Source organism: Prionailurus viverrinus, chromosome A3 (assembly GCF_022837055.1).
Source record: "Prionailurus viverrinus isolate Anna chromosome A3, UM_Priviv_1.0, whole genome shotgun sequence".
Classification (NCBI taxonomy): Eukaryota; Metazoa; Chordata; class Mammalia; order Carnivora; family Felidae; genus Prionailurus; species Prionailurus viverrinus.
The window spans coordinates 24,354,165-24,367,673 of NC_062563.1; the positions used below are offsets into that span (position 1 = coordinate 24,354,165).

General features: G+C 42.8%; 1 protein-coding gene, 1 long non-coding RNA gene and 1 pseudogene across 3 annotated transcripts in view; 1 reads left to right on the top strand and 2 right to left on the bottom strand.

Moving 5' to 3' along the window:
- Positions 1-10,537, bottom strand: part of ACSS2 (acyl-CoA synthetase short chain family member 2) — a 51,116-nt gene extending 40,579 nt beyond the window's left edge. The window contains exons 1-2 of one of the 2 annotated variants that reach the window (XM_047851484.1): positions 10,264-10,537; positions 4,668-4,863 (exon numbers count right to left, since the gene is read on the bottom strand). In XM_047851484.1, coding sequence (XP_047707440.1) covers positions 4,668-4,863; positions 10,264-10,447 — 380 coding nt within the window. In that variant the 5' untranslated portion in view covers positions 10,448-10,537. Of the gene's footprint in view, positions 1-4,667; positions 4,864-9,767; positions 9,909-10,263 lie in introns of those variants that run through there. The other variant, XM_047851485.1, reaches the window with a different exon arrangement.
- Positions 7,027-10,076, bottom strand: LOC125162030 (40S ribosomal protein S29-like; annotated as a pseudogene).
- Positions 10,401-11,352, top strand: LOC125161676 (uncharacterized). The gene is made up of 2 exons (XR_007150717.1): positions 10,401-10,483; positions 11,140-11,352. It is a non-coding gene; the product is annotated as an uncharacterized LOC125161676 (long non-coding RNA).
- The last annotated feature ends 2,157 nt before the right edge of the window (positions 11,353-13,509 follow it).

Here is a 13,509-nt window from a genome sequence, read left to right on the forward strand (position 1 = left end):
GCCCTAAAACAAGGAATGAGCTATAAACGTGGTTTGCTAATGCCACTAAAGCTATATAAATGACATTGTTTAGGTTGAAAAGAAAGTCATACTGTGACTCCATAAGAAGTATATCAATTAGAGAAAACCGTGGAAAAGATGTCATTTTAAAAAGCATTATTGGGGGGCCTGGGTGGTTCACTCAGTTAAGCACTCTTGATTTCAGCTTAGGTCATAATCTCAACAGTTGTGAAATCAAACCCCATGTCAGGCTCTGCACTGGGCACAGAGTCTGCTTAAGATGCTCTCTATTCCTCTCCCTCTGCCCCTGCCCTGCTCATGTGCGTGCATGCATGCACACACTCTCTCTAAAAAAAAAAAAAAAAAAAAAAGACTCTCTCTCCCTTTCCCTCTGCTCCTCCCCTCCCCCCAAGCACGTTTTCTTTCTTTCTTTTTCTCTTTCTTTCTCTCTCTCTCTCTCTCTCTCTCTCACACACACACACACACACACACACACACACACACACACAGCATGAATAAAAATTAGAGCAGGAAGAAGGTGGACTCCAAAACAAAACACTTTGGGGGAAAAAAAGAGGACTTCATAGAATAAATGATATGATAGAGAGTTTGAAAAATACGGAGTATAAGATAAAGACAAATAGGGGCACCTGGGTGGCGCAGTCGGTTAAGCGTCCGACTTCAGCCAGGTCACGATCTCGCGGTCCGGGAGTTCGAGCCCCGCGTCGGGCTCTGGGCTGATGGCTCAGAGCCTGGAGCCTGTTTCCAATTCTGTGTCTCCCTCTCTCTCTGCCCCTCCCCCGTTCATGCTCTGTCTCTCTCTGTCCCAAAAATAAATAAAAACGTTGAAAAAAAAAATTTAAAAAAAAAAAAAAAAGATAAAGACAAATAATGCAAGAAAAATGGCAGGCAATTTTTAACTTCAGAGAAAACAAAAATCTGAATATAAAAGGAAATGCAGGGGCACCTGTATGGCTCAGTTGGTTAAACATTAGACTCTTGGTTTCAGCTCACGTCATGACCTCATGGTTCCTGAGATTGAGCTCTGCATCCAGCTCTGGGCTGGTAGCACAGAGCCTGCTTGGGATTCTCTTTCTCTCTCTTTCTCTCTCTTTCTCTCTCTCTCTCTCTCTCTCCCCAACCTCTTTCTGCCCCTCCTCCACTTCTGCTTTCTCTCTCTCTCTCTCAAAATAAACAAATAAACTTCAAAAGAAAAAAAAGGAAATGCAATCATAAAATATTACTCTTATGTAAACATTGTGTTTAAATTAACTAAAAAACAGAGCTAGATAGATGAGAGAATGAAGTTAGAGGAATATACAAGAACACAATTCTCATCTATCATAATAGGAAGTCACAATTCCTAAAGTATGTTGTATAAGCATACTACTTAAAACTATGGAGGTAGAGCACCTGGGTGGCTCAGTTGATTAAGCACCTGACATTTTTTTTTTTTTTTTTTTGAGAGAGTGCGAGTGCACAGGCAAGGGAGGGGCACAGAGAGAGGGGGGAGAGAGAGAATCCCAAGCAGGCTCCATGCTGCCAGTGCACAGCCCAAACCAGGGCTCAATCCCACCAACTGTGAGCTCATGACCTGAGCCAAAATTGAGAGTTGGATGCTTAAATGATTGAGCCACCCAGGCTCCCCTGAGCATCTGACTCTTGACTTTGGCTGAGGTCAAGATCCCAGGATCGTGAGATTGAGCTCCACTTATGGAGCCTGCTTGAAATTCTCTCTCTCCCTCTATCCTTCTCCTCTACTTGTACTCTCAAATAAATAAATAAATAAATAAATAAATAAATAAGGAGGTTTTAAGAGAAGTAACCACATCTGGCATATTTGCACTTTACTTTTTTATAACAAATGTGACTTATTTGTAGCTTGGTTTTACTTTATTGTTAACATAAAATAATTGAATAATAATGGCCCACATGGTACTTGTCTCTCACTCCTCTATCCCTATATCCATAATACTTAACATACGACTATCCAACATCTTTAAAAATTCTTGTTGATTGAGCGACCAATGTAAAAATGGGATGAAGAGAGGCGCCTGGGTGGCTCAGTCGGTTAAGCGGCCGACTTCGGCTCAGGTCATGATCTTGCGGTCCGTGAGTTCGAGCCCCGCGTCAGGCTCTGGGCTGATGGCTCAGAGCCTGGAGCCTGTTTCAGATTCTGTGTCTCCCTCTCTCTGACCCTCCCCCGTTCATGCTTTGTCTCTCTCTGTCTCAAAAATAAACGTTAAAAAAAAAAATGGGATGAAGATATCTTGTTATGGAATTATAGAATTTTGCACTAGAAGCAAATTTAGAAATTATATAATCCAATGCCTCTCAAATTGGTGTTCCATGAAATACTGCTTCTTGTAATGTTAATAGCATGCTGCAGAAAGTGGGGCTCAAATAAATTTGGGTAATCCCGTGCAAAAAATTTAATCAGGTGTTTTTACTATAGTTCTTGGAGGCTTTACTATGTTAATACACATTGGGAATCCCAGAAAGGTAATTTATTATGTAGTGTTTCTCAGATTCATTTGTTTCATGAATTAAGCCCCTGCTACTATCTCTAGTAATGAGTGGTTTCTGGAGCATTCTTTGGAAAACACTGATCTAGTCAACTCCTCTCATTTTACAAGTAGGAAAAGAGACTCTCTAGAGCCTGTTCAGGTCTGGATGGCAGGGGAACTAGAAAGAAGGGCTTCAGGATTCTGGAGCAGTCTCCAGTGATTGAACAACTGTGGCCTAAGTTCTCTCAGTCTTTCATCATGCACTTGAATTATTTCAAACAGTGAACAACATCAGACACAAGCCTCTCCTTTACAGATCTTTAAAGATTTTCTGATCCCTAAGGAACCCAGGAAGTGAACCCAAGTGTCAAATGGAGCTCAAGCCATAAAGTCCAAGGGCAGAAGCTAAAGGAAGTCTCAATAAAAGACTGAGTTTCAGTGGCAAAGTACCCTAAATTGAGCAATAGCAATGTGAATAGACCACTCACATTTGTACAGTTTTTTTCCAATAAGTAAATAAATGCTTTCACAACATCATCTCACTTGAGATGAGAAAGATGGGGTAGAATTATGATCCTCATTTTATGGAAGAGGAAAGGGACTCTCACAGAGTTAAATGCCTTGTCTGTGGTCATATAGCAAGTGAATGGCAGAGTTGGGCTCATTTTAGGGCATTAGGGCTCTTATTAATACATCACAAACTGGGCAAATTTTGACTGAATACCCATTAACTCTTCCATGAAACATCCAAACTACTCCTATTGGCTCACTTAAAAAAGAATAGATCAATTCTCAAAATGCTCATGGTGGTGGCAGAATCAACACCCCAATTATTGGAACTTCAAGGTCCTATTTGGGTTCAGTGTAGTAATACCACCTATAAGCTATGTTGCTAGAAGGAAGGGGTCTTAAAAAGTTCCCACTAAGAAGGCAACATCATCTAGTGTTACCATCAAGGAGTCAAACAGACTTGAGTTTGAGTCCTGGCTCTACCACTTACTTATAAGCCCTATGATTTTATTCACTATATAACCCTCTGTTATTCACTTCTTCACCTATATCGCACAGCTGCTAAAAAGCTAATGTTAAGAGTTAGAAGCATAGCATGGTGTCATGGTTATGAGTATAAACTCTATAACTGTCCTAACTGGGTTTGAATCTCAGTCCTACTTCTTACTAGCTGTATGACTTCAGATAAGTCACTTAACATCTCAGAATTTCAGTTTTCACATATGTAAAATGAGGAAAACAGTGCATTCTTGGTTGTCAGCATCAAATGAGATAATATTTGTTAAGCACTTGAGCATAGTGTCTGATACTTTTGGGGAATGTCATCAAAAAGATGTGACCTCCAATCTACCTGATTGACCCTTCCAGCAATGGGAGGCTTCTTACCCCTTCCCATGTCCTTGGAATGTGGGTTCCACTTGCCTTTCCTGCTCAAGGACATAGCCTTGAGATGTGATGATGTAGTACTGAAAACACCTGCATGTTACTAAGCCTACTTAGGACCTCTACACACTTTTAAGATTTGGAGGGTGAGTACAGTGTTCCGTTTGTCTTGCTGCTGTCCAAGACAAGCTTTGTATGTAAGTTCTCTTTGTTCATTAAAACTGCCACCTACGAACTTGGAATGGCTGCCTCTTTCTTCAGTCTCTCCTTACCCTCTGCTTATGGGGGGAAGGAGGGGGACGGTTTCAGATTATACCTGGGAAACTCCGGGAAGGACTGCAAACCAACAGGTATTATAGTTCACCCAAAGATGATAACAACAATGGTAGTGAAAATCCCAATATCCACACTTTCCTCCCAAAGCAAAATGAGAAAGATTGCTACTCAGTCCTATTCACTTCCATTTACCCTCCCCTCTCTTTCCTCTCCAACTACAAGCCAAGAATGCCAGACTAGAAGTCAGGACACCTGGCTCTGAATGTCAATTCTGTCACATACTAGTTATGTGATTTCAGTGAAGTCACTTAACTTACTTGAGGTATTTTTCCTCATCTGAGATTAAATTAGCAATACTTTACTTACTCTCCTAGGTTGTTGCAAGGATCAAATTAATTAATAGATTTTAAAGTACTTTGCGAACTATTAAACACTATAAAATTTGAGTGGTGACTTTTTATCTGTCACAGGCTTCAAGATAGATGTTTTTACCAGTAAAAAGCAACTTTATCGCCAAGTTTTTTCTCATGGACAATTCGATCCAGTACGTTGTAGCAGATGTTGGTAGTTGCTCCTTTCATCCACTCGATGAAGATTTTTCCTTTAGTCACATCAAAATTGTACTGGAGGAATGGGCCAGGACATGAGGTCTTCCAGTAAAATTCCTTGGCAATGTCTCCCCAAAACTCTGCAGCAGAAAGGGAAACCAAGACGTCACCAAATTTCTCAGACATATTTATCCTCAGATGGCTTACCAGTCTATGACACGAACAAGTCACAACTTCTCTGCCCTATACTCTAGGACCCACAACGGAGGTCCTTCCTTTACCTGTCTAATTTTTATCACCTACTACTTTCCTAACCTACCTTCTATTCCCATGAGCTGAATCTTGACTCAAATTTCTTCCTTCTCTCAAAACTGCCACTCCGTTTTTTACCATCTATTCAAATCATAGCCACACAATGCCTAGCACAATCAGTAATTTAACTAAGTAGTGAAAGGAAGAAATCCTTTACCCACAGAGCCTTCCATAATATCTTTCTCCTAATTTGTTCATTCATTCACTTTCAGCAATTATTTAATGAGCATCTCCTCCTATTACATCTTGACCAGGTGTTACTTGCTATGAGTCAGATGTTGCTTTAAGCTCTTTATATGTATTATCTTATTTAGTCTCTACCACAACCATAAGAGGTAGGCCTTGTTTTCATTCTCATTTTATTGATTTGAAAAATCAAGGCTTACCAAATGTCCATTGACTGATGATGGATAAAAAAGACGTGGTATATATACATAATATATAATGGGTGCTGGGTATGAAGGAGGGCACTTGTTATGATAAGCATTGGATTTTGTATGTAACTAATGAATCACTGAATTCTACTCCTGAAACCAATATTGCACTGTATGTTAACTAACTAGAATTTAAATAACATTTGAAAAGAAAAAAAAAATGAAAATCAAGGCTCAGAGAAGTTAAATAACTTACTCTAGGTTATATAGTTACTAAGTCAAGATGTGAACTGCCCAGAGGAAGACATTTTTGCTAAAATCTAAAAGAGAACAGGAGTTTTTCTCCACTTCCCTACCAGGAAACAGGGCCATGAGATAGAAAGGAACCAAGGGTATATGTTAAGAGGAACTCCCTGGGGCTGAAGCACTGAGAGTAAGAGAAAGAGTAGCAGAAATTAATTCATAAACTGGGCAGATCATGCGATCCTTCTGGGCATGATAAGGAATTTGATATTATCCTAAAGAAGAATGGAAAGCCATTGTAAGATTTTAAGGAGAGAGACATGAACAGATTAATAATCTTAAAATATTTGCCTGCTACTCCATAGAAAATGTATTCAACAGGTAAAACATGTAATGTCAGAGCACTTAGGATATTGTCAGTACAGGGTCAGGAGCTAGAAGGAAGAGACACACTTAGAAACATAACAGTGAAAGGAAATTTAGAGATTATTATCCCCATTTCACCAATAACAAACCAAATTCATAGAGGTAAAGTGATTTGCTCAAGGTTATGTGATTCAGTTTACACAATCTAGGTGGAAAGATAAGACTAACACATGAAATACTGTTGAACATGCAAAACGATATAGTTGAAAGCTAAATCATATGGTGTACAACTTGCAAACAATTTAAGAAATCCAAATAATTTTTAAAAAAGATAAATCCAATGTCAGATGGCTCTGTAAAAGAGATACTCTTATATGATAATAGCATTATAAGAAATTGTCACAATGTTACTGGATAACAGGAAAATGACTGACGAGAGCCATAAAATTTTTTGTACCTTTAAACATCTGCTAACTTAATTTTGGGAAGCACACTACAAGAAAAAATTCCAAAGGAAAAAAAAAAGTGATTGCTAAAGAGATGTTTGTAGTAACACTATTTATAACAATGAAACTGGAAACAACCCAAGAGCCTAATAATTAAAAAAAAAAAAAAAAGCTGATGAAAACTAGTAATACTAGTAGTAATACAACAGAATACTAAATGGCCACTAAACAGAGGGCAAATGGGAACTGGCATTTTAGCAAATGGCCATTCCTGTACCAGGCACTGGACCAATCTTATTGAATCTATTTGTGTGTGTGTGTGTATGTGTGTGTGTTTTTAAGATTTTATTTTTAAGAAAACTCTGTATCCAATGTGGAGCTTGAACTCACAACCCTCAGATCAAGACTCACTCGGTGCCCCTCACTGAATTTTTTTTTCATATTAAAACACTCATAATTGAAGTATTTTTATTTTGTGTACAATGAGTGAGCATTAAGGTAGGTGTCCTGGATATCTGCGGTTAAGGTAGGTATCTTGGATGACCCACTCATGGTAGTTTACTCAATCCAATTTAATACAGCCTGTATCCTCTGCATACTGATGGAAACACTGGCGGCACATACTGAGGCTGTTTCCCTGATCAGACTGTGGCGATTTGAGCAGACATGGCAAGAATAAAAACCCTGGCCAAACTTCCTCAAATGGCCCAGTAGAGCTACTGGTGATCTATCTTCTCTCTCCAATGCAGCAAAATGAGACAAAAGGATTCACTGAATGTCTATACAGCCCTATTAAGTATATATTAACTACCCTAATTTTATAGATGAGAAAAACAAAGCTCAGAAAACATAGGAACTCTCCCAAGGAAACACACAGCTAGAAACCAGTATACACAATCACATCTGTTGTTACAACTACATTGAATACTCAATATATACTGAATATGTATATACTCAAAAATATTTTTAAGTGATAATAGTAGGCACAGGTTATATAAAACTATTTATGAACCCCATTTATGTATATCAATAAGGATGAGGAAAACTGAGTTTTGGGACACTTGGGTGGCTCAGTCAGTTAAGCGTTCGACTTTTGATTTTGGCTCAAGTCATGATCTCACGGTTTGTGGGTTCAAGCCCTGTGCTGATAGTGTGGAGCCTGCTTGAGATTCTCTCTCTCTGTGCCCCTCCCCCCTTGAACTCGCTCACCCACACGCACTCTCTCTCTTCCCCCACCTTAAAATTAATAAATAAACTTTAAAAAAATAAAAAGAAAACTTGAGTTTTATGATCACTTAGTTTTGTTTTGGGAGGGGTTTGTTTTTATTTGGTGGAAGTATTGAAATCTGGATGCTTCATTGGCATGCATTCTTTTTTTTTTTTAAGTTTATTTATTTATTTGGGGTGACAGAGAGAGAGGGGGAGACAGAGAATCCCAAGTAGGCTCTGTGCTGACAATACATCGTGGAGTTCGAACTCACGAACTGTGAGATCACGACCTGAACTGAAATCAAGAGTCAGATGCTTAACTGACTGAGCCACCCAGGCACCCCACCATTAGCATGCATTCTAAATATGAAAGTTCAGAAGAGGAAAAGATGAGCATGGACTAGATGATCAGGGAATGTTGTGTGGAACTGGTGGGTTTGACTAGATAGAGAAGAGCAGAAGGAAATGGGCAAAGGCAAGGAGATGGGAAATAAACCTTTGTGTAATCAGTATATCAGTGAGAATGACTGGTCTATAATAAGGGGTGTGGTAAGGAATAGCGGGAAATAAGAATAGAGAGGTAAGGTGTAGCTAGTTATCCAGACCTTGAGTAAACGGCAATTTCAAATTTTCATTTGAAATTGGAGGAAATAGGGAACTACTGAAAGTTTTTGAAGTGACATATGAAAGCAATGTTTCCAGAATCTCAATCTAATAGTGTTTATTTTAGATAATTCTACCAGAGAGATTGGTGGGTGAGACCAGGGGACAGGAGAACCAATTAGGAGGCTACTTCCTTGAATTAAAAGGTACTGTGGGAATGGAAGAAAAGGTAAGCAGAGATATTTTGAAGAGTATTTAACAGAATTTGGTGAAAGGCAGACTGTGGGGTCAGGGAAGAGGAAGACTATAGCTATCAGGAGTATAGGTTCTGTAGTCAAGACTACCTTAGATCAAATCCCAGATCCACTGCTATGCAGCTTTATGGCCTCATGCAAGTTAGTTAATCTCTCTACACTTCAGTTTTCTTCTCTGCATAATGGGGATAACAGTCTACATCAAATCAAACAGGATTTGTGCTCAGTAAGCAGTAAGCAATCTTTACTGCTTACTGATAGATAAAGAGATAGAAAAGATCCCTCTATAGTTGATAGATAGATCTTATTATAGAAGAAGATGATGAAAGAGATTTAGTTTGGGATAGTGGTACTGACAGGGATTAGAAAATTAAGGGGAGAGCAGTTTGGGGAGGGAAAATTGGTAAATCCCAGACACAGTCATGTTACATATGGTGTAACATCAAGGTATGAGAATAAAATGGTCTACAGATCTATGAAATCTGGGACCAGAGCGTAAGTGGGATCCTGGGCACAGGGCTAAATATATAGAAGTTATTATTGTGGAAATAGATAGAAAACAGATGAACTCATGATGGGGGAAAAAATAGAAGAAAGAGAAGTGAAAAGAGGTCTGAGGATTCAAACTTGAACACTGCCTGTGTAGCAGTCAACCACCCTACACTTGATTCAATCTTGTCTTGCATTACTCAGTAATCCCTTGGCCCACGTTGTTCTTATTATCACACTAACCACCATTTACTGAATGCCAACTGTGCTTCAGGCACTCTATCATGCACTTATCACCTGCTTTAGACCTCAAACAAACGTAGGAGGCAAGTATTATTATCAGCATCCTACGGACGAAGAAAAGGAATCTTAGGTTTAAAACTCTGCTTAAGACCTCACAGTGAATGAATGGTAGATTTGGGGGTGGTCTGATTCATTGCCCAGGCTTATCCCACTGCCAAACATAATGCTGCCCTCCCAACGTTGGTACAGTTTTGACCCCTTACCCAGACTGAGGGCAAGGGCAAAGAATTTTCCATACACATTCTTAAAGACATGGGACTTTCTATCAGAATTTCTGAGTTATTACAATCCCAGCCCGATTTTTTTTTTTAAACTGCATCTTAGTGACTTGTTCGGTCTTACATTGCGTAATTGCCGCTGGAATTTATGAAATATGAAAAACAGATCTGGGACTCCGTTACTAATGTGGGGGGCCCCCAGGACGGGAACGAGACCCTTTACTAACCAACTGTGGAGACTAAGTCACAGGGTAAAGGTGTCAGGAGGCAAAAGCTGAGTTGGCATGAAAGGGAGCAAAGAAAGTTCTGTAGCTCTCCTCCCCTCGAGGCGCCCCTTCGCCTCTGCGAACCTCAGGAACTCAGACCTTCACTCGCCTCAAGGAAGCCCCAACTCCTCACGAAATCCCCAAGTCGCCAAGGAACTCCCTGGTTCCTAGGGAACCTCATCACAGAACCCTCCTCATCACAGAACCCCCCTCATCACAGAACCCTTCTCCCTACAGAACTCCCATATCCTCCCGGAACTTCTTTTCCATCTCCTCAAAGAACCTGTCTCTTCATGAATCCTTCAACCTCCCAAGAGAAAACCCAACTCCGCCAGGGACCCCGATCTCCTCACGTAATCCCCGTCCCCCACGCCTCGTGCCCAATTTCTCACTCTTCTGCAACCCCCCACTTCTCTCCTCACTGACCCCACCCAGGGCCGCCCGGGCCCGGCCTCACCTCGCGGCTCCTCCACAGAGCGCCGGTGCAGCTCGCGGTAGCGCTGCAGCGAAGAGACGTGCGCTGAACGGCTGACCTCGGGCGGCGGAGACCAACTCCGCACCCGGCTTCGGGGTCCAGACTCCTCCCGCTCCCGGCTCCCGCTCCCGCTCCCGCTCCGGCCCCGCTCCTCCGGAAGCCCCATAGCGTCAAGTTCCGAGCGCCGTAGCAGCCTTTGCGGGTAGCTTCTCGCGCCCAGGAGAGGAAAACAGGCTGGCCCGGGGGCGGTGCCTTACGGGAGGAGAGGCCCGGCCGGCGGAGGCGTGGCTTAAGCAGCCTCGGCGGATGGCGGCCCGGAGGGGCGGAGCCATGCTCGATGGGGTCAAAACGAATGTTAGCAGTGACACGGATTGGGAAAAGTCGAGTATTGCTTGGGGGTAGGGGCGGAGCCGACTGCGGAAGGGGTGGAGCCACAGGGGAGGAGCTGAAGGGGCGGGGCGCGTGACAAGAGAGGTTGGCATCTTGCAGTGACAGAGGAGGGGAGGGGCCAGACGTGACAGTAGAGGAGGTGGGCCCTCTCCTGTCATGGAGTGACAGGGAGTGGCGAGCCTGGAGGTGACAAGAGAGGAGACTGAATCATGGAGTGACCACAGTGGGGTGGGGTCTTGGAGTGACAGATGAGAAGTTGGGTTAGGGCGGGGCTCGAGCGGGAAAGAGCTGGGCAACCGAAAGGAGTTGGATCTGGCCCATAATGGAGGCACCCCGTGATCTGATTGCACAAGCCTGTCACTCCACCGATTTGGAAAGCCAGGTGGAATAGGGTCCTTTCCGGGTGGCACTGTTCTCCTCTGAGAACTATCCCCCAATTCTGAGTAAACCACTCCCCTCTGTCCCCAGGAAAAACTCCTCCCAAGACGTTGAGGGCTCTGCCTGGGGACAGGATGCCCTCTCTGCTAACCTTGGGGCCAGCTCAGAATTTTCTGCCACCTCTGAAGATATGTCTTCACTCTCCCTGCCTCCACAAATTCCCATATAGATCTCAAGTACAAGACGCAAGTGAAGACTAGGAGGGGCTTTTAGGTCTTTGCTAATAAACACATCTCCTCATTATGCAAATAATGAACTCAGGGAAAGGAAATAATTTGTGCAAGGTCACAGAGAAAACAACAACCAGGTTAGGACCAAACCTAGGTCTCCTGACTCCCCTTCATCAGGCTGAAGGTAATGCTTGTAAAACACTAAAGTCTATGCAAAATAGGAAAACTCACCCTTCTTTCCTTCCCAATCTTTTTACTTCACCAAGAAACCCCTCCTACTTGTCACAACTGGGCTCAATTACCTCTGACTTCCCTCCATCCCTTCTACTACAGAAAGGAGAGGCCAGACAAGACCCTCTATCTCCCACCTGCACTCACCACCAAGAAGGGCCCTCCCCACCCATCAGTTCACAGAATGGCTGTCAAGGTAGGAAGGATCCTTAGATATCTAACTCCAAGGGTGATTCTGAGGGTCAAAATGGGCAGCCCCACCCCATGAAGCCTACACAGGGCTTGTGACCCCACTTGGCCCAGGCTATCTTCCCATCTTCTCCTTTATTCTTTGTCCAGCTAACCACAAGCCCAGAACACCCTAAATTGAAAAAACAAAAACTCCCCACCACCAGACCTATGATCCAGAGCCTATTCAATCCTAAAGTGAGAGTCTCAGGGCTACCTGAAAGGGTACAAACCTCATGGAATGGATATGGACCCCACTGAGGAGACAGATAATTCATCAAGAAGGCATTGACTGCACTGAAAAGGCACACACACTTTACTGAAGGTACTCCATTAAGGGAGCACAGATTTGCTGAGGGATCTCAGATCTCACTGAAGGGCTGTGGACCCTGCAAATAGGACATAAAATGCATTGAAGTTCTCTGATTCTATTGAGGGGACATGGACTTCCTCCTAGGAGATAGAGAAGATATAGGTTTTACTAAGGAGACATAGACTCCACTGAGAGGACTCAAACCCCGCTAAGGGGCCTCTCACAACACTGAGGAAATGGACACCACTAAGGGATCACAGACCTCACTTAGTGGAGACTACAAGGGGGATCAGACTTCCCTGAAGCATCACAAGCCCTACAGACCTCACTGAGGAGATACGAACCTCTCTGTAGGAAGGAAGGCACACGCAATGGGCACACATTCCTAGTATAGACAGTCATCTCTTCCCCTCCCTCCCTCCTCAGCCCCCAGTTCTCTTTTCTCTCCAAGCCCTTCTCCTAAGTCCTAAAGCTGTTCTCAATACACTGATGTCCTCTGCTGTCTAAATATGGCACTGCAGCTGCTGGTCCCACAGCAGTTTTTCAAATAGTCCTGGTTTTTATCTCTGAGCCTGGATCCTGGGGTTGAGGAAGGAGAGGGTGTGTCCCCAGGGGCTTCACCAGCACCCCCCTCCCTCTTGTTTGTGGGCTGTGTAATGGAAGTTTAAAAAAAATTTTTTTTCAACGTTTATTTATTTTTGGGACAGAGAGAGACAGAGCATGAACGGGGGAGGGGCAGAGAGAGAGGGAGACACAGAATCGGAAACAGGCTCCAGGCTCTGAGCCATCAGCCCAGAGCCTGACGCGGGGCTCGAACTCCCAGACGGCGAGATCGTGACCTGGCTGAAGTCGGACGCCCAACCGACTGCGCCACCCAGGCGCCCCTGTGTAATGAAAGTTTAGAAAAGAGGCCTCATAAGAGAGAGAACTTCCCTCCCCCATCCTTAGAGATGGGGTAGTAATGCAAACTATAGTGTAGTCAGAACTCTTCAGGGTAGGAAGAGGATGGATTGGGTTGGATGGGATGAGAATTAAAGAAATTAAGGAAATAATCACAATAATCATAGTTATGACATTTATTAAGTGCCACGTCCTATACTAAGCATTTTCTGACATGTTATTTAATCTTCACAGCCATCTGAGATGAATACTGTTATTCTATTTTACAGATGAGGAAACTGATACTCAAGAAGATTAAATGTCTTGCCTAAGATGACATGGTTTATAAGTGGTAGCACAGGGAATAGAACCCAGACAACTAGACTACAGAGACCCATTCCTCTCCCATTTATCCCTCCCTCTCAATTCCTGCCATACCATCACCACCATTATTTCTCTCTCCAAGTATCCTTTCAGAACCACATCAAAAACTCTTAAAATGATGGTAAATATTCAGATTCCAGAGACCCCATCCCAGTCTATGATCCCACACTCACACTGCCCACCTGCAGGTCGACT